This window comes from Salvelinus namaycush, chromosome 16 (assembly GCF_016432855.1).
Source record: "Salvelinus namaycush isolate Seneca chromosome 16, SaNama_1.0, whole genome shotgun sequence".
NCBI classification, from domain to species: domain Eukaryota; kingdom Metazoa; phylum Chordata; class Actinopteri; order Salmoniformes; family Salmonidae; genus Salvelinus; species Salvelinus namaycush.
Window position 1 is genome coordinate 12135564 of NC_052322.1, and position 21079 is coordinate 12156642.

Below are 21079 nucleotides of genomic sequence, written 5' to 3' on the forward strand. Positions count from 1 at the left end.
AAATTTGTCTAGAGTTTGACTGTCTTTAACCAATGAATTGTAAATTTAAGTGGGATTTCTGTGATTATGTTAATGAAACTACCTTCAGTATTCTATTTGCCAAGATTTAATCAAATGTCCGTTTTTCAGTCCACCTTCTTAAAGACAATTTTACCTTTTTGATATACACTGAGTATAACAAATATTAGGAACACCTTCCTAATATTGAGTTGACCCCCCCCACAAAACCTTTTGCCCTCAGAACAGTCTAAATTTGTTGGGGGTATGGACTCTACAAAGTGTCAAAAGCATTCCACAAGGATATTGGCCCATGTTGTCTCCAATGCTTCCTACAGTTGTGTCAAGTTGGCTGAATGGTGGAGCATTCTTGATACATAGGGGAAACTTGAGTGTGAAAAACCCAGCAGCGTTGCAATTCTTGACACAAACCTGTGTGCCTGGCACCTACTACCATACCCCGTTGAAAGGCACTTATATTTTTTGTCTTGCCCATCCACCCTCTGAATGGCACACATACACAATGCATGTGTCAGTTGTCTCAGGGCTTAAACATAATTATTTAACCTCCCCTTCATCTACACTGATTGAAGTGGATTTAACAAGTGACATCAATAAGGGATCATAGCTTTCACCTGGATTCACCTGGTCAGTCTATGACATGGAAAGAACAGGTGTTCTTAATGTTTTGTATAATCAGTTTACGAAGTGCATTCGGGAAAGTATTCAGACCCCTTGACTTTTTCCACATTTTACTTTACAGCCTTATTCTAAAATTGATTAAATTGTTTTTTACCCTCATCAATCTACAAACAATACCCCATAATTACAAAGCAAAAAAATGTTTTTTAGACATTTTTGCAAATGTAAAATTAAAAACTGAGTGCACATTTACATAAGTATTCTGCTCCTTTACTCACTAATATGTTGAAGCACCTTTGGCAGCAATTACAGCCTCGAGTCTTCTTGGGTATGACGCTACAGGCGTGGCACAGCTGTATTTGGGGAGTTTCTCCCAGTCTTCTCTACAAATCCTCTCAAGCTCTGTCAGGTTGGATGGGGAATGTCGCTTCACAATTATTTTCAGGTCTCTCCAGAGATGTTCGATCGGGTTCAGGTCCAGGCTCTGGCTGGGCCACTCAAGGACATTCAGAGACTTGTCCCGAAGCCACTCCTGCGTTGTCTTGGCTATGTGCTTAGGGTCGTTGTCCTGTTGGAAAGTGAACCTTCGCCCCAGTCTGAGGTTCTGAGCGATCTGGAGCAGGTTTTCATCAAGGATCTCTCTGTACTTTGCTCCGTTCATCTTTCCCTCGATCCTGACTAGTCTCCCAGTCCGTGCAGCTGAAAAACATCCTCACAGCATGATGCTGCCACCACCATGCTTCATCGTAGGGATGATGCCAGGTTTCCTCCAGACGTGACACTTGGCATTCAGGCCAAATAGTTAAATCTTGGTTTCATCAGACCAGAGAATCTTGTTTCTCATGGTCTGAAAGTCCTTTAGGTGCCTTTTTCCAAGCGGGGTGTCGAGACTTTTACTGAGGAGTGGCTTCTGTCTGGTCACTCTACCATAAAGGCCTGATTGGTGGAGTGCTGCAGAGAAGGATATCCTTCTGGAAGGTTCTCCCATCTCCACAGAGGAACTCTGGAGCTGGGTCAGGGCATCGGTTTCTTGGTCACCTCCCTGACCAATGCCCTTCTCCCCCTGATTGCTCAGTTTTGCCGGGCGGCCAGCTATAGTACGAGTATTGGCGGTTCCAAACTTCTTCCATTTAAGAATAATGGAGGCCACTGTGTTCTTGGGGACCTTCAATGCTGCAGACATTTTTTGGTACCCTTCCCCAGATCTGTGCCTCGACACAATCCTTTCTCGGAGCTCTACGGACAATTCCTTCGACCTCATGTCTTGGTTTTTGCTCTGACATGCACTGTCAACTGTGGGACCTTATATAGACAGGTGTGTGCCTTTCCAAATCATGTCCAATCAACTGAATTTACCACAGGTGGACTCCAATCAAGTTGTAGAAACATCTCAAGGATGATCAATGGAAACAGGATGTACCTGAGCTCAATTTCGAGTCTCATAGCGAAGGGTCTGAATACTTATGTAAATAAGATATTTCTGTATTTTTAATACATTTGCAAAACTTCCTAAAAACCCTTTTTCACTATTGTGTGTAGATGTTTTTATTTAATCCATTTTAGAATAAGGCTGTAACGTAACAAAATGTGGAAAAAGGGAAGGGGTCTGAACACTTTCCGAATGTTCTGTACATAACATATAACATATTTTAAACTGGGTGGTTTGAGCCCTGAATGCTGATTGGCAGACAGCCGTGGTAAATCAGACTGTATACCAGGGGTATGACAAAACATTTTTACTGCTCTAACTACATTGGTAACCCATTTATAATAGTAATAAGGCACCTCGGGGGTTTGTGATATATGGCCAATGTATCACGGCTAAGGGCTGTGTCCAGGCACTCCGCGTTGCATCGTGCTTAAGAACAGCCCTTAGCCATGGTATATTGGCCATATACCACACCCCCCCCCAGGCCTTAATGCTTAAATACAAACTGTGTATTATACTGATAACATTTACATTCGTATTGTATGTGATTAAATACCCAGCTCAGGCATTAGGTTTTAATATGCGTATTATAATGGCTGCTCAGAACAATCCATTCCCTTCAAACAATATACTGTAAGTTGAATACTGTCTGATGAAGGAATGGCTGTAAAACAGACAGGATAGTACAGTACAGTACTGTAGCTATAGCATCTTTAAAAAAAACGCAGTCACCTTGTTTGGGAACTTCAAGACACTTCAAGTATACACACCTTCCGCATCACCTCTTTGGTTTGTGCGTGTGTGCGTACGTTTGTCTGTTCGTTCGTCCGTGCGTGTGTGTGTTTCTCCCTCTCCAGGCCTGAAGACCATTGTCGGTGCTCTAATCCAATCTGTGAAGAAATTGTCAGACGTTATGATCCTCACGGTCTTCTGTCTCAGTGTCTTCGCTCTGATTGGACTACAGCTCTTCATGGGCAACCTACGGCAAAAATGCGTGATTTGGCCAATCAACTCCACCGAGAACTACTTGGCCAACGGCAGCAAAGGCTTCGACTGGAATGAATACATCAATAACGACAGTAAGTAGCCTAGTCACAGTCAAACACACCAGGGTTGTGTTCTTTTGGGCACAGTGGCACCCCATAGCAAAAGGTTTCAATTCTCTGGAAACCTTTGTCCTATATCCCTCTACATAGCTAGAGAGAGATGTTATTCTGATGCTGTTCTGTGTGTGTGTGTGTGTGTGTGTGTGTTTGTTTGTTTCACCAGCCAATTTCTACTTCCTGCCTGGACAATTGGATGCCCTTTTATGTGGCAACAGCTCAGATTCTGGGTGAGTACCTACTCTGTCTGTCTGTCTCCTTGTCTGTCTTTCTGTCCTTCTCCTCTTCAGACCCACTCTTTTCTTATCCTTTTATTAAACCAGACAACTGTACGATACGGCAGCCATGATGTTTTTGTATGTACAGTGCATTTTGAAAGTATTCAGACCCCTTCACATTTTCCACGTTTTGTTACGTTACTGCCTCATTCTAAAATGGATTAAATAGATAAAAAATCCTGATCAATCTACACACAATACCCCATAAGCGAAAACTGTATTTTTTTGCAAATTTATTACAAATAAAAAACAGAAATTCCTTATTTACATAAGTATTCAGACCCTTTGCTATGAGACTTAAAATTGAGCTCAGGTGCATTCCGTTTCCATTGATCATCCTTGAGATGTTTCTGCAACTTGATTGGAGTCCACCTGTGGTAAATTCAGTTGCTTGGGCAGTTGCTTGGGTTCTAGAGTTGACAGTGCATGTCAGAGCAAAAACCAAGCTATGAGGTCAAAGGAATTGTCCGTAGAGCTCCGAGACAGGTTTGTGTCGAGGCACAGATCTGGGGAAGGATACCAAAACATGTCTGCAGCATTGAAGATCACCAAGAACACAGTGGCCTCCATTATTCTTAAATGGAAGCAGTTTGGAACCACCAAGACTCTTCCTAGAGCTGGCGGCCCAGCCAAACTGAGCATACGGGGGAGAAGGGCATTGGTCCGGGAGGTGACCAAGGTCACTTTGGTCACTTTGACAGAGCTCCAGAGTTCCTCTGTGGAGATGGGAGAACCTTGCAGAAGGACAACCATCTCTGCAGCACTCCACCAATCAGGCCTTTATGGTAGAGTGACCAGACGGAAGCCACTGTCACGCCCTGACCATAGTTTGCGTTGTATGTTTCTATGTTTTGTTTGGTCAGGGTGTGATAGGAGTGGGCATTCTATGTTGTATGTCTAGTTTGTCTGTTTCTATGTGTTTGGCCTGATATGGTTCTCAATCAGAGGCAGGTGTCATTCGTTGTCTCTGATTGGGAGCCATATTTAGGTAGCCTGTTTTGTCATTGTGGGTTGTGGGTGATTGTTCCTGTTCCTGTTACTGTGTTCACGTTACGGGACTGTTTCGTCTTCGTTCATTTTGTCTGTTTATTGTTTTTTGTTCGTTGTTAAAGTATTCTATTAAAATGGATAATCATCACGCTGCATTTTGGTCCTCCGATCCTTCATACTACTCCTCATCAGAAGAGGAAGAAGACGAGCGTTACAGAATCACCCACCACCAAAGGACCAAGCAGCGTGGTAACGGGCAGCAGCAGCAGCAGCAGCAGCAGCAGCAGCAGCAGCGGCCGAAATCTCGAGAGGAATGGACATGGGAGGACATTCTAGACGGCAAGGGATGTTACACATGGGAGGAGATTCTGGCTGGAAGGGATCGCCTTCCATGGGAACAGGTGGAGGCAGCCAGGAGAACGGAGGCAGTAGGAAAAGGGAACCGGCATTACGAAGGAACACGGCTGGCTAGGAAGCCCGAGAGGCAGCCCCAAACATTTCTTGGGGGGGGGTACACAGGGAGTGTGGCTAAGTCAGGTAGGAGACCTGAGCCAACTCCCCACGCTTACCGTGGAGAGAGATGGTCCGGGCAGGCACCGTGTTATGCGGAGATACGCACGGTGTCTCCAGTACGTGTGCATAGCCCGTGCGGTACATAGCAGCGCCTCGTATCGGCCGGGCTAGAGTGGGCATCGAGCCAGGTGCCATGAAGCCGGCTCTACGCATCTGGTCTCCAGTGCGTCTCCTCGGGCCGGGGTACATGGCACCAGCCCTACGCATGGTGTCCCCGGTTTCACCAGCACAGCCCATAGCGGCCTATTCCACCTCGCCGCACTGGCATGGCTACGGGGAGCATTCAGCCAGGTAGGGTTGGGCAGGCTCGGTGCTCGAGACCTGTAGTGCGCCTCCACGGTCCGGTCTATCCGGTGCCTCCTCCACGTTCCAGGCCTCCAGTTCCAGCACCACGCACCAGGCCTACAGTGCGCCTCCAGGGTCCAGTATGCCCTGTTCCTCCTCCCCGCACTCGCCCTGAGGTGCGTGTTCCCAGCCCGGTACCACCAGTTCCGGCACCACGCACCAGGCCTACAGTGCGCCTCCAGGGTCCAGTATGCCCTGTTCCTCCTCCCCGCACTCGCCCTGAGGTGCGTGTCCACAGACCGGTACCACCAGTTCCGGCACCACGCACCAGGCCTACAGTGCGCCTCCAGGGTCCAGTATGCCCTGTTCCTCCTCCCCGCACTCACCCTGAGGTGCGTGTCCCCAGCCCGGTACCACCAGTTCCGGCACAACGCACCAGGCCTACAGTGCGCCTCCAGGGTCCAGTATGCCCTGTTCCTCCTCCCCGCACTCGCCCTGAGGTGCGTGTCCCCATCCCGGTACCACCAGTTCCGGTACCACGCACCAGGCCTACAGTGCGCCTCGGCAGGCCTGAGCCGCCCTCCTGTCTAGCGCCGCCTGAGCCGCCCTCCTGTCCAGCGCCGCCTGAGCCGTCCGTCTGTCCTGAGCCGCCTGAGCCGCCCGTCTGTCCTGAGCCGCCCGTCTGTCCTGAGCCGCCCGTCTGTCCTGAGCCACCTGAGCCGCCCGTCTGTCCTGAGCCGCCCTTCAGTCAGGAGCCGCCTGAGCCGCCCTTCAGTCCAGAGGCGCCTGAGCCGCCCTTCAGTCCAGAGGCGCCTGAGCCGCCCTTCAGTCCGGAGTTGCCCCTCAGTCCGGAGCTGCCCTTCATTCCGGAGCTGCCCTTCAGTCCGGAGCTGCCCCTCAGTCCGGAGCTGCCCTATAGTCCGGAGCTGCCCTTCAGTCCGGAGCTGCCCCTCAGTCTGGAGCTGCCCCTCAGTCCGGAGCTGCCCCTCAGTCCGGAGCTGCCCCTCCGTACGGAGCTGCCCCTCAGTCCGGAGCTGCCCCTCCGTCCGGAGCTGCCCCTCAGTCCGGAGCTGCCCCTCAGTCCGGAGGCGCCCCTCAGTCCAGTGGGGCCCTTTATTAGTGTTCCCAGTCCAAGGTCGGCGGCGAGGGTCGCCGCTCTAAAGAGGCCACTGAAGCGGTAATGACTATGGTGGAGTGGGGTCCACGTCCCGCGCCAGAGCCGCCACCGCGGACAGATGCCCACCAAGACCCTCCCCTATAGGTTTAGGTTTTGCGGCCGGAGTCCGCACCTTGGGGGGGGGGGGTACTGTCACGCCCTGACCATAGTTTGCGTTGTATGTTTCTATGTTTTGTTTGGTCAGGGTGTGATAGGAGTGGGCATTCTATGTTATATGTCTAGTTTGTCTGTTTCTATGTGTTTGGCCTGATATGGTTCTCAATCAGAGGCAGGTGTTTTTTGTTGTCTCTGATTGGGAGCCATATTTAGGTAGCCTGTTTTGTCATTGTGGGTTGTGGGTGATTGTTCCTGTTCCTGTTACTGTGTTCCTGTGTTTGTGTTCACGTTACGGGACTGTTTCGTCTTCGTTCATTTTGTCTGTTTATTGTTTTTTGTTCGTTGTTAAAGTATTCTATTAAAATGGATAATCATCACGCTGCATTTTGGTCCTCCGATCCTTCATACTACTCCTCATCAGAAGAGGAAGAAGACGAGCGTTACAGCCACTCCTCAGTAAAAGGCACTTGACAGCCCACTTGGCCCACGAAAGACTTGAGGAACAAGATTATCTGGTCTGATTTAACCAAGATTAAACTCTTTGGCCTAAATGCTAAGCATCACGTTTAGAGGAAACCTGGCACCATTCCAACGGTGAAGCATGGTGGTGGCAGCTTCATGCTGTGAGGATATTTTCAACGGCAGGGACTTGGAGACTAGTCAGGATCGAGGCAAAGATGAACGGCGCAAAGTACAGAGAGATCTTTGATGAAAACCTGCTCCAGAGTGCTCAGGACCTCAGACTGGGGCAAAGGTTCACCTTCCAACAGGACAACAACCCGAAGCACACAGCCAAGACAACACAGGAGTGGCTTTGGGACAAGTCTCTGAATGTCCTTGAGTGGCCCAGCTAGAGTCCGGACTTGAACCCGATCGAACATCTCTGAAGAGTTCTGAAAATAGCTGTACAGCGATGCTCCCCATCCAACCTGACAGAGCTTGAGAGGATCTGCAGGGAAGAATGGGAGAAACTCTCCAAAACCAGGTGTGCCAAGCTTGTAGTGTAATACTCAAGAAGACTCAAGGCTGTAATCACTGCCAAAGTTGCTTTAACAACGTACTGAGTAAAGTAAATGTCATATTTCAGTTTCTTATTTTTAATACATTTGCTAAAATTTCGAAAAAACATTTTTAGATTTTTAATTATGGGGTATTGTGTGGAGATTGATGAGGGGGGAAAAACAATTGAATCAATTTTAAAATAAGGCTGGAACGTAACAAAATGTGGAAAAATTAAAGGGGTCTGATTACTTCCCGAATGCACTGTATACAGTATAATGCTGAGTCACTGAATGGCTGTGTGGCCCTCTCTCCTCTCCCCCCAGCCGCTGCCCCGAGGGCTACACATGCATGAAAGCTGGGAGGAATCCAAACTACGGTTACACCAGCTTCGATAGCTTTGGATGGGCTTTCCTGGCTCTCTTCAGACTCATGACACAGGACTTCTGGGAGAACCTCTACATGCTGGTGAGTATGATATACAGTATAAATTATGGTATACGGTATTATATACAGTATTATATACATTATGCAGTATGATATACAGTATACACTACCGTTCAAAAGTTTGGGGTCACTTAGAAATGTCCTTGTTTTTGAAAGAAAAGCAATTTTGTTGCCCATTAAAATAACATCAAATTGATCAGAAATACAGTGTAGACATTGTTAATGTTGTAAATGACTATTGTTGCTGGAAACGGCTGATTTTTAATGGAATATCTACATAGGCGTACAGAGGCCCATTATCAGCAACCATCACTCCTGTGTTCCAATGGCACGTTGTGTTAGCTAATCCAAGTTTATCATTTTAAAAGGCTAATTGATCATTAGGAACCCTTTTGCAGTTATGTTAGCACAGCTGAAAACTGTTGTTCTGATTACAGAAGCAATAAAACGGCCTTCTTTAGACTAGTTGAGTATCTGGAACATCAGCATTTGTGGGTTCGATTACAGGCTGAAAATGGCCAGAAACAAAGATTTTTCTTCTGAAGCTCGTCAGTCTATTCTTGTTCTGAGAAATGAAGGCTATTCCATGCGAGAAATTGCCAAGAAACGGAAGATCTCGTACAACGCTACTCCCTTCTCGTACAACGCTGAACTACTCCCTTCACAGAACAGCGCAAACTGGCTCTAACCAGAATAGAAGAGGAGTGGGAGGCCCCGGTGTACAACTGAGCAAGAGGACAAGTACATTAGAGTTTCTAGTTTGAGAAACAGACACCTCAGAAGTCCTCAACTGGCAGCTTCATTAAATAGTATCCGCAAAACACCAACATCTCAACATCAACAGTGAAGAGGCGACTCCGGGATGCTCTTCTAGGCAGAGTTGCAAAGAAAAAGCCATATCTCAGACTGGCCAATAAAAGATTAAAATTGGCAAAAGAACACAGACACTGGACAGAGGAAGATTGGAAAAAAACTGTTATGGACAGACAAATCTAAGTTTGAGGTGTTCGGATCACAAAGAAGAATATTCGTGAGATGCAGAAAAAATAAAAAGATGCTGGAGGAGTGCTTGACGCCACCTGTCAAGCATGGTGGAGGCAATATGATGGTCTGGGGGTGCTTTGGTGGTGGTAAAGTGGGAGATTTGTACAGGGTAAAAGGGATCTTGAAGAAGGCAGGCTATTACTCTATTTTGCAACGCCATTCCATACCCTGTGGACGGCGCTTAATTGGAGCCAATTTCCTCCTACAACAGGACAATGACCCAATGACCGAAAGCTACAAACAATGCAAGAACTATTTAGGGATGAAGCACTCAGCTGGTATTCTGTCTATAATGGAGTGGCCAGCATAGTCACTGGATCTCAACCCTATTGAGCTGTTGTGGGAGCAGCTTGACCGTATGGTACGTAAGAAGTGCCCATCAAGCCAATCCAACTTGTGGGAGGTGCTTCAGGAAGCATGGGGTGAAATCTCTTCAGATTACCTCAACAAATTGACAACTAGAATGCCAAAGGTCTGCAAGACTGTAATTGCTGCAAATGGAGGAATCTTTGACGAAAGCAAAGTATTTATATAGCCCTTCTTACATCAGCTGATATCTCAAAGTGCTGTACAGAAACCCAGCCTAAAACCCCAAACAGCAAGCAATGCAGGTGTAGAAGCACCTGGTGTCTCAAGGAGAGTGGAATATGCAACAAAAAAACATTTACAATAGAACATATATAATCACCCACCAATATTTTTGTTTTTGGTGCACTTTACTTTTGCCCAGAGCCTCATTGGCACTGGCCAATAGTAGTGCACTACATATAGGTATTGGATGCCATTTCAGACACATGCAATGACATCCGTTAGTAGAGAACACTGGATTCCTGTCAAGAGAAAGATATCCCTCCCACCTTCCACCTGCTACTGTATGACAGAAAGACTCCCCATCCTCCAGTCTAATATAAATACTGTGTTCTCCTGGCTCAACTCGCACTGTCTTGCAGCCTAGCTGCTTCATTTCCATATTGTGGCTCTTGGATCGACTCATGCTGTCTTGCAGCTCAGCGTTCTCATATTCATACTATGGCTCTTAGCTCAATTTGTCCTGTTTTACAGCTCAGCAATTTAATCTCCACACTGTGGCTCCTGGCTCAACTTCTGCTGCATGTTTGACAGCCTAATCTCCACACTGTGGCTTCTGGCTCGACTCAGGCTGCCTGTTTTACAGCCTAATCTCCACACTGTGGCTCCTGGCTCGACTCATGCTGCCTGTTTTACAGCCTAATCTCCATACTGTGGCTCCTGGCTCGACACATACTGCCTGTTTTACAGCCTAATCTCCATACTGTGGCTTCTGGCTGCCTGTTTTATAGCCTAATATCCACACTGTGGCTCCTGGCTCAACTCATGCTGCCTGTTTTACAGCATAATCTCTATACTGTGGCTCCTGGCTCGACTCATGCTGCCTGTTTTACAGCCTAATCTCCACACTGTGGCCCCTGGCTCGACTCATGCTGCCTGTTTTACAGCCTAATCTCCATACTGTAGCTCCTGGCTCGACTCATACTGCCTGTTTTACAGCCTAATCTCTATACTGTGGCTCCTGGCTCGACTCATGCTGTCTGTTTTACAGCCTAATCTCCACACTGTGGCTCCTGGTTCGACTCATACTGCCTGTTTTACAGCCTAATCTCCATACTGTGGCTCCTGGCTCGACTCATACTGTCTTTTACAGCTTAATCTCCACACTGTGGCTCCTTGCTTGACTCATACTGCCTGTTTTACAGCCTAATCTCCATACTGTGGCCCCTGGCTCGACTCATACTGCCTGTTTTACAGCCTAATCTCTATATTGTGGCCCCTGGCTCGACTCATACTGCCTGTTTTACAGCCTAATCTCTATACTGTGGCTCCTGGCTTGACTCATGCTGTCTGTTTTACAGCCTAGTCTCCAAACTGTGGCTCCTGGCTCAACTCATACTGCCTTTTACAGCCTAATCTCCATACTGTGGCCCCTGGCTCAACTCATGCTGCCTGTTTTACAGCCTAATTTCCACACTGTGGCTCCTTATTCCATAGTGCACTGCATATTTAGGGTGCCATATGAGATGCAGCTCCTCAGCCATACAGGCACTCTGGAATGGTGGAAAGAGACGCTTAGGCTTTGTCATACAGAGAAGAGTGGGCAGGAGTGGTCAGAGGGAGGAGAAGGAAAGGAAGAGAACAGTATGGGCAATCAAGGAGACTACGTCTGCATCCCAAATGGCACCTCATTCCCTATATAGTGAGCCACTTTTGACCAGGGCCCATAGGGCTATGGTTAAAGTAGTGCACTATATAGGGAATTGGGTGCCATTTGGGATGCAGGTTACATGGCTTCTTCTCTCTTAGCTCAGAACAGACACGTTTTTTTTGTCAGATCTCCAAATCTACTGTTGTGCATGTGCCAGTGTTCGCTCATCTGAGCTTTGTAATATGGAGACTCAAGTCACCGTTTGCATTCATCTGTATTCCAGAAGGATATTTGTGCTGTCCTGTTTTAAATCAAGATACTACAGTACAATATGTGCTTGTTTTCTAAGGAGGAAAATCTGAAATGATCTCAAATGATTTCCCATTGTATTGTATCAGATTGTCAGACCATTATGGTTCAACCTAGGATTTAGATTTTGCATGCATAAACTACCCGCTCAAACATTACCAGGTTTTAAGATTGCAGCCAATCATATGCACTGTGTCCAGAGTAGGCTCAGGTGTGTGTGTGCGTGTGTAGAATATTTGGTCTGCAGTACATTTACAATGTGGTCATTTAGCAGACGCGCTTATCCAGAGCAAGGTAAAACATTTAAAAATATTTTTGAAATGTAAAATGTTAAGATAGCTTTGAGAGACAACCACATGTCACGGTCTTGATAAGCTAGTTATTTTATGGACTCTGCTGTCCTAATGTCGGGGGGAAGTCTATGTGTGAAACAGGAGAACAGTAGAGTTTCTGTCCTTTTGTCAGTTTGTGCTCCTACCCTGTCTTGCTGGGGAGTGTCGCAGTGTGTTGTGTTGAATATTCTTACCAGCACTACATGTAAACCGCATCCATAATTGATGGGGTAGGGAATTGCTTCTGCCAGAACCCAGGAAGTCCTCTCTCTCTGCCTCAACTCTGCTCCCTACAGACCATACACCCTCTTTTGAAGGGCCCTAGTGCAGACCATGCTTTACTCCCTCTTTTGAAAGGGGAACTAAAGGTGCATCCATAATGGCAACCTATTCTCTAAGTGGACTACTTTTTTTTAGTATACTGAAATATTGCCACTGCATTTATACAATAGAAAACTAGTACATGCCATGATCATGTAATACATACATGTAATTCTGAATAGTATTATGAAACATTTAAGAGACGGGCTATTTTTAAAGGCTGTTTTTAAAGGTATGTTGGGGTCTTCTTTGTCTGCTACTCTGTGCTGCTGCTTGAGCCTCTTAATCCTCTCTCCACTGGGGATAGCATCCCAATTCACTGAAATCATTGGGCTTGTGTTAGCTAGCTCGCTAGCTCGCTGGTGGGGTGTGCTTCCACTGCACTGCTTGGAAAACTAGGTCAAAATGCAGATATTGGGGAGTTGTGCCCATGCTGGGAAACTAATACACACACACACTGGGAACCTAGCGAAATGCAGTCAGTGCATGGAAGTGCTTCTGGCGCTGGCACACCCAAGAATAATTCCTACTTCCTAGTTTCAAATCAGTTATAAATCATTGATTATCATCGTACATAATGTACATGACAGTGCATTCGAATCAGCATCACGCTCTAGTAAGCAGAAGGGAATCTAAATATAATTTATTGTGTTTGAAGTGAGGAAGTGTTACAGTAGATTCTAAATTTCATCACAGCCTGGATATCTTCACGACTACTCAGTAACTGATACATAACCTCTGACCTTTGCCCTCTAACTCTACCTCAATATGAACCTCACAGCCCTGTCATATGAGCCAGTTAGCAGTGGAATGAACCAGATCTGAGTACAGGAGGGGGAACAAAGTGACGGCCTCTTCTGGAGGACTGGATGAGTGACAAGTGTCTGATGCTCTGCTGTACTCTCTGTTCTCTTCCAGACCCTGAGGATGGCAGGGAAGCGATGTTGTTTGGTTTAGAGGTCAGTGGTTATAGGTCAAATATCAGTGTATCTGATCCTCTGTTGTCTTCTCTCTCCCCTCCCAGACCCTGCGGGCAGCAGGGAAGACCTACATGATCTTCTTTGTGCTGGTGATCTTCGTGGGGTCCTTCTACCTGGTCAATCTGATCCTGGCTGTGGTGGCCATGGCCTATGAGGAGCAGAACCAGGCCACCATGGAGGAGGCCGAGCAAAAAGAGGCTGAGTTCAAAGCCATGCTGGAGCAGATCAAGAACCAGCAAGAGGCTGCACAGGTCAGTATCCCAGTGTCTTTGTGTCTTAGCATGTCTATGAGGTTGCGAAATGGCACCCTTCTCCGAATATAGTGCATATGTGTTTGGTCATTTGTGTTTGTTTCTCTGTCTCTGTTGTCACTGGCTCTGCAGGAGGCCACACAGGTCAGTGTCTGTCTGTCTGTTCTGTTCTGTCTGTCAGTTCTGTCTGACTGTCTGTCTGTCTCTCAGCAGCTTTCTGTGTATACTGTATGTGCTTGTCTTTCTATTGCCACTGTCTCTGCTTACTATACTTCACTCCTATCCTTGACTGTCTCTTTGGTTTAAATCTGTTGTGCCTAATATAAGCAGTGGAGCCGTGTTCGTTACCGTGCTCCTATACCTCACTGTGTTTGTGACGGAGGTGAGTAACCTTGCCTGAGACCTGAAGATCTGCATGGGCTTCCTGAGCCAATGCCTAGGTTTTGGCTTAGCGGGCTAATGCACTCTTCTGGCTCACAGCAAACCGGGGTTCGAACCCTGTCTGTCACATATGCTTAGTTTAAATCTGTTTAGCCTGATATAAGCTGTACAGCCATGTCTCTGAAGCCTAGCTACGCAAAATGGCCGTTCTGCGTACTTGCTTAGCAAAAAGATGCATACTTCCACAGCCCCAAGTAAGTGAAGTAAGTCAAGTGCAGCTGCAGCCCCGCAATTTGTATCTTGATGAAACTATGCAGGATCGTCATTTTGAGTAGCTAGCTAAGTGCGTTGCGTATTTGCACAGGGTATAAATTAGGCTTCAGGAGGGCTGGACACAGACAGGTGTTTTTTTCACTCTCTGTCCTGGTGTGGCGGTCTGCGATAGGCCAACGCCATGGCGACGTCGGCAGGCACGGTGTCGGAGGACGTAGCGGAGGACGACGGTGGGGGGAACCTGTCCTGTAGCTCGTCAGAGATGTCCAAGCTCAGTTCCAAGAGCGCCAAGGAGCGGCGCAACCGCAAGAAGAAGTGGCGCCAGAAAGAGCAGTCACAGAGGGAGGAGAAGGGGGACTGCGAGAAGTTCGTCAAATCCGAGTCAGACGACGGCAGCAAGAGGAGCCGCTTCCGTTTCCCTGACAACCGGTTGGGTCGAAAGTCTTCCATCATGAACCAGGTGAGATGACGAAGGTTGAAGGTCACGGTGTAATGTATTCTGAGCCATAGATAATTTAGCCTTGAGCGATAAACTCAGATAAACACTATTTAGAGCTTTGTAATGTATCTGTTTAAGGCTCCTACTACAGTGTGTGAAGTATATTGGTTGTAGCTAAAGGTTATAACCAGTTTATAGCATCATAACATATACAGTACTGTGCGTATATTTGTTGTAGCTAAAGATACAGTAGCATGCATCCAAGGCTTGAATTATTAACAGTGAGTACATGAATGTTTCAGTGAGAGAAGAGCAGTCACACAGTGTTGTATTGCTCTGGCATCTTTCATAGGGTACTGTTAGTGTATCTGTTCAGCAACACAGGGCAGTATTCGTTCATGCGTTCATGTGAATTCTATTGGTGTTAGAACTAGGTTTTGTCTGAGATCTTGGTCATTGTCATCATCAGTATTAGAGAATATGCCCGCTAAGCAGATGAGTACTCAAGCAGGTATATAACAGTAGTATGAAAGAGGATTCTATATGCAACATTAGTAAGAGGATACAGTACAGAGGATACAGATACAGAGGATACAGATACAGTACAGGTTCACAGTGAGAACAGTCGTATGCAAACAGCTCATATTTCCATAGAATAACTACAATGGAGAATCCCATTCAAATCAATGTTCCGACAATGCGTAGACTGGCAACAATATTGAGTGTACCCATAGAAGAAAAACACAAAGTAGAAGCAGGAAGTGAATATTTTCCCATGCAGCGTTGGGCTCAGCTGTGTGTTTCTCCTGTCTGACTGTCCTGTGTTTGACCTTGCTGGGGTAGGATGTCAGTCGCCTAATTATTTGATTATACGACACGGTGAACCATCAAATCCTGCTCACCAGACTTGAGGGTCTGGGTATGAGGGCACAGCGCTTTACTGACTACAATCATACCTTACCAACTGGACTCACTACATCTCCCTCAATGGCCATACCTCTGACTCCGCTGCTGACACACAGGGTGTTCCCCAGGGCTCTGTGCTGGGTTCCCTACTCTTCATCATCTACATCCTCCCTCTTGGTCAGATCCTCCGCCACTTCAATCTCGACTTCCACTCCTACGCCGACGACACCCAGATCTACCTGTGCACCAAATCCCTCCTCAACGCACCTCTGACCCACATTGAATCCTGCCACATTAAAAACCTGGATGCAACACAACTTCCTCAAGCTAAACAGCGACAAAACTCCTCCTCATAGGCACCAAAACCACACTCTGCAAAGTTGGCAACCTCACTCTCACCATTGATGACACCATTGGTTCTCCCCCCTCCCCCTGCACGCAACCTTGGCGTACTCCTGGACTCCACCCTCTCCTTCGACCACTACATCCAACAAACTGTCAAATCCTCATTCTTCAAACCTTCCGTCCTGCAGCTGAAACCCTCATTCACACATTCATCACCTCCTGTCTCAACTACTGCAACTCACTACTCTCCAGCATCAACTCACTACTCTCCAGCATCAACTCACTACTCTCCAGCATCAACTCACTACTCTCCAGCATCAACTCACTACTCTCCAGCATCTACTCAAGCTCCCGCCATCAGTTCCAAATGGTTCAGATCTCTGCAGCCCAACTCCTCACGCACACTAAGTCCTGGCAGCACATCACCCCCATCCTCTGTGAACTCCACTGGCTTCCTGTCTCCCGACGCATGAACTACAATATCCTTCTTCTGACCTACAAAGCCCTTCGTCACCTTGACCCCCCCCCCTCCCTACCTCTCTGACCTTCTTCTCCCCTAGCACCCTACTCGCTCACTCCGTTCCACCACAGCAGGCCACCTTGCCGTTCCCAAGTGCAACACATCACAATCTTTTCCCTTCTTTAAGCCCCTCCCCTTCTCTTTGTTACATGTTCTGTTTCTTCCTGTTGTTAGTCTGCCGCTGTCTTGTTTGGATCTCTGTTTTTTGTTTAGTTTCGACAATTGTAAAGCAGCATTGGATCATTGAAAATAGAAGTCCAAAATATTATTATTATTATGATGCATTTCCCTGTGTTTACTAGGTCACTTGATCACTCTCCATCAGCATTTCCCTAAGTGACACACACACACACACACACACACACACACACACACACACACACACACACACACACACACACACACACACACACACACACACACACGTTGCCTTTCATTTTGACCCCAGAATTGATGACAACCAGGATTGTCCCAAGTAATGGCACAATCAACGACTCAAAACAACCCCCTCATCTCTTTTCTTCTCTCAAGGAGATTGGACTTCTCATAGGGATCCTATAATTCCATATGTAATTCAATAGGAATTCCACCTTCCTTTCATATTTTTGAAGCTACATTTAGACCAGGGCTCTCCAACCCTGTTCCTGGACAACTACCTTCCTGTAGGTTTTCACTCCAACACCAGTTGTAACTAACCTGATTCAACTTGTCAACCAGCTAATTATTACAATCAGGTGCGCTAGATTAGGGTTGGAGAGAGAACCTACGGGACGGAGATCCCTGATGTAGACAGTACTTAAACAGATAAAGACGTAAGGCAGGAGGACAGATAGTTGGAAAGGTGGTTGTGGGGATTCAACCCACGACCTTCAGTGCTCTTTTGTATGCTTTGTGTCAGGAGTTTTACACAGCTACATCAATCTCTCTCCTCTCCTCTCGTTTCCTCTCCTCTCCTCATCTCATTGTCTTCTTGTCCCTTGCAGTCCCTCCTCAGTATCCCAGGCTCGCCGTTCCTGTCGAGGCACAACAGCAAGAGCAGCATCTTCAGCTTCAAGGGCCGCGGCAAGGACGTGGGCTCGGAGAATGAGTTCGCCGATGACGAGCATAGCACTGTGGAGGAGTGCGAGGAGAGGCGGGACTCCCTGTTCAGCCCGTACCGGCGGAGCAGCTACACGGGCTACCACCACGGCGGCGGGAAGAGGAACTCAACGGTGGACTGCAACGGCGTGGTGTCGCTGATCAGTCCGGGGACCGGCGGACGCCTTCTGCCTGAGGTGAAAATAGATAAGGCATCTGCTGACGACAGTGTAAGGAAGTCAATGAGTAACTCAGACCCGTCTCGTCTAGGCATGGCCCCCTCTTTCTCAACTTTCTCTCTTCCCTCACTTTCTTATTCTCTCTGTCTCTCTTCTCAACTTTTTTCTTTGCAAGTCCGTATGTCTGCGCTATCTGCGCTCGCCCTCCTCCCCTGCTCCTAGTGTCTCGTGTATGATATGCTGCCCCCCAACCCAAAGAAGCAAAATAGAGAAACTTTAGTTTACTTTATCAGAAGAACATGTTCTTATTGTTACTTTATAACTGGGGTTTTCAGTGACTTCCAGCATACTGTTGTTTTATATCTCAACGTTTTCATTTTCTCACTCCAAACGGTGTTACATTACATTGACATTAAAGGGATAGTTTGAGATTTTGGCAACAAGGCCCTTGCTCCTGTAGACTTCCAGTCATTGCACTCATGCTAGTTAGTAATGGCTCCAGAAACTACCTTCAACTTCCTTCAAACTGCACACAGAGACATAATGGTATCCATGAGTTCATCTGACTCTGTGTAAGTAGAAAAAAAGGGCTTAATTGCCAAAATCTTTAACTATCCCTTTAACATTTGAGTCATTTAGCAAACTGTCTTATCTTAGAGCGACGTACAGTCAGTGCATTCACACTAAGATAGGTATAAACAACCACATATAACAGTCATTGTAAGTAAAAACCCTCTTCAAAATATAGGAAATATTTCCTTCCTTTTCAAACAATCAACAGTGAGCAAACCAAAACAAAGAAAACGAAAAAAACCAAACCAATCTTTCTCTCTTGCTAGTAAGCAGCATGGTAGTTTGACCTGCCCTTCTACCAGGTCTTGTACAATGTTTCTGAATTAGACAGCATGATAACAACCAAACTAGTGGCTATGATGTCTATCCTATCCTCTCCTACTCTTTGACTTGGTGCATGCTCAATGCATGACGACTGGAACGACCGCAATCCGAATAGTGTTGCCCCTGTGTTCTCCTAGTGTTCTCCTACAGTAACCAGACTACTCTTCCCTCTATGTTCTCCTCAAATGCTACAGGATTTGTTACAGGACTTGAAGGTGATATTTCAGGGTCAAATAGAAAATGGATTACTATCAGATAGTGTGGAGTTCTGAGTATTGATGGGGTTAGGGATAGGATAATGCTTGGAAAGTAGAAAAAAGGCTGTGTCCGAAATCTTTCTTGCCTACTACTTAATAAAACAGCATACTGTGCACTAATCATACTACATACTGTTTAGAACGTACTGTTTAGAATAAATGTATGCAGTAAGCAACAAATGTCAACATACTAGGCTCACCCATACTGAGAAGGCGTCATCTAATGCGCAAATGCGTTGTTTCCCGTCATTCCTTCATTTTGGTAGAGCGCGTCCTCTTATCTGATTATCAGCTGTTGTTAAACACACGTGGGTCTGAAAAGGCGCTTTTCTTCCTCAATAGTGTTGCCGCGAATTCTACTAGATAAAAGGCGAAATTAGTATGACATCCTGGCATTTAAACCATACAACATTTTCAAAATGTCACATACTTTAAAACGTTCCATTTTCTTACACCCAATCAGCCTACTATTGAGAGCGCAAGTACGGGTATTCGGACACGGTCAAAGTGGCAGCATTGGAACATTTAGGCAGGGGGACATTTAGTTAGAATGGGTGTGATGTAATGGTGGTTGGAACCTATTTTACAAGTTTCAGAGAATAGGTAAGTCACACCGTTAATACATACACACACAAATACAAAACACTTCCCTGCTCAATATCGGAATATTACATTCTTATTCAAGTATTATGTAACAGTCAAATATCCCCATACCACTGCTCCCACTCTGGCTGCGTATGACCTGCATGTTTCTAGACACAACATATTCTCAACCTCTAGCAACAACAAGACAAATACAGTACTATCCGCTGTGCCAACCAAAGAATGACCAACCTCCAATATGGGCCTAACCCCTCCTTCCAATCCAGTGTTGTTACAAGTGCACATCCCTCCCTGGCCAGCGATGGCGCTGTGGGATGGTGTTCATGGTTTGACTACCATCAGTGCTTGATTCTTCTTCTTCCTCCTGGCAGCCCACTACTGAGGTTGAGGTGAAGAAGAAGCTGTCTGGTTCCCTGATGGTGTCTGTGGACCAGCTCAATACCTCCTTCGGAAGGAAAGAGCGGGCCAACAGTGTCATGAGCGTCATCACCAACACACTAGTGGAGGGTACTGTCCCTATACTATTCATACTATTAATTTCCCTACACTAACTAGCTATTTCCATGCTCTTTTGTTTTCAGCTGACAGTGTAAACCAAAAGTTTCAAATCTGATGTCGAAGAAAGGCAGATCGTACTTCCTGTAGTTTCTTAGTCAAAACAGGCTCTCACCTTAGACACCCTTTTTTTTGGGACGAACAGTTCTTTCGATTTCGCTATTTCCTTTTCTAACTGATTTAAGATAAGATACGATTTTTACGTTAAGACTTTATTGATCCCCAAACGGGATTCAACTGAGGTGCCCTTCTCTCTCGTTGGACGAACAGTTCTACATCTCCTATATCTATATCTATATACACTACCGGTCAAACGTTTTAGAACACCTACTCATTCAAGAGTTTTTCTTTATTTGTACTATTTTCTACATTGTAGAATAATGGTGAAGACGTCAAAACTATGAAATAACATGAAATAACACATGGAATCACGTAGAAACTAAAAAAGTATTAAACAAAGCAAATTATATTTTATATTTGAGATTCTTCAAATAGCCACCCTTTGCCTTGATGACAGCTTTGCACACTCTTGGCATTCTCTTAACCAGCTTCACCTGGAATGCTTTTCCAATATTCTTGAAGGAGTTCCCACATGTGCTCAGCATTTGTTAGCTGCTTTTCCTTCACTCTGTGGTCCGACTCATCCCAAACCATCTCAATTGGGTTGAGGTCGGGGGATTGAGGAGGCCAGGTCATCTGATAGAGCACTCCATCACTCTCCTTCTTGGTCAAATAGCCCTTACACAGCCTGGAGGTGTGTTGGGTCATTGTCCTGTTGAAAAACAAATGATAGTCCTACCAGATGAATGCTGTTGTATCCATGCTGGTTAAGTGTGCCTTGAATTCTAAATACATCACAGACAGTGTCACCAGTAAAGCACCCCCACACCATAACTTCTCCTCCGCCATGCTTTACGGTGGGAACCACACATGCGAACATCATCCGTTCACCCACACCGCGTCTCACAAAGACACGGCTGTTGAAACCAAAAATCTCCAATTTGGACTCCAGACCAAATGACAAATTTTCCTTATTGACTGACCTTTATGTCTTAAAGTAATGATGGACTGTCATTTCTCTTTGTTTATTTGAGCTGTTCTTGCCATAATATGTACTTGGTATTTTGCCAAATAGGGCTATCTTCTGTATACCCCCCTATCTTGTCACAACATAACTGATTGGCTCAAACGCATTAAGAAGGAAAGAAATTCCAC

At 46.2% G+C, this 21079-nt stretch overlaps 1 protein-coding gene across 4 annotated transcripts in view; it reads left to right on the plus strand.

Moving 5' to 3' along the window:
* Positions 1-21079, plus strand: part of LOC120060621 (sodium channel protein type 8 subunit alpha-like) — an 83748-nt gene that overhangs the window by 35841 nt on the left and 26828 nt on the right. For all 4 annotated transcript variants that reach the window (XM_039010002.1, XM_039010005.1, XM_039010001.1 and 1 more), the window contains exons 6-12: positions 2926-3147; positions 3338-3401; positions 7896-8037; positions 13226-13432; positions 14259-14546; positions 17280-17570; positions 19681-19816. In XM_039010002.1, the coding sequence (XP_038865930.1) occupies positions 2926-3147; positions 3338-3401; positions 7896-8037; positions 13226-13432; positions 14259-14546; positions 17280-17570; positions 19681-19816 (1350 nt within the window). The remainder of the gene's footprint in view (positions 1-2925; positions 3148-3337; positions 3402-7895; positions 8038-13225; positions 13433-14258; positions 14547-17279; positions 17571-19680; positions 19817-21079) is intronic.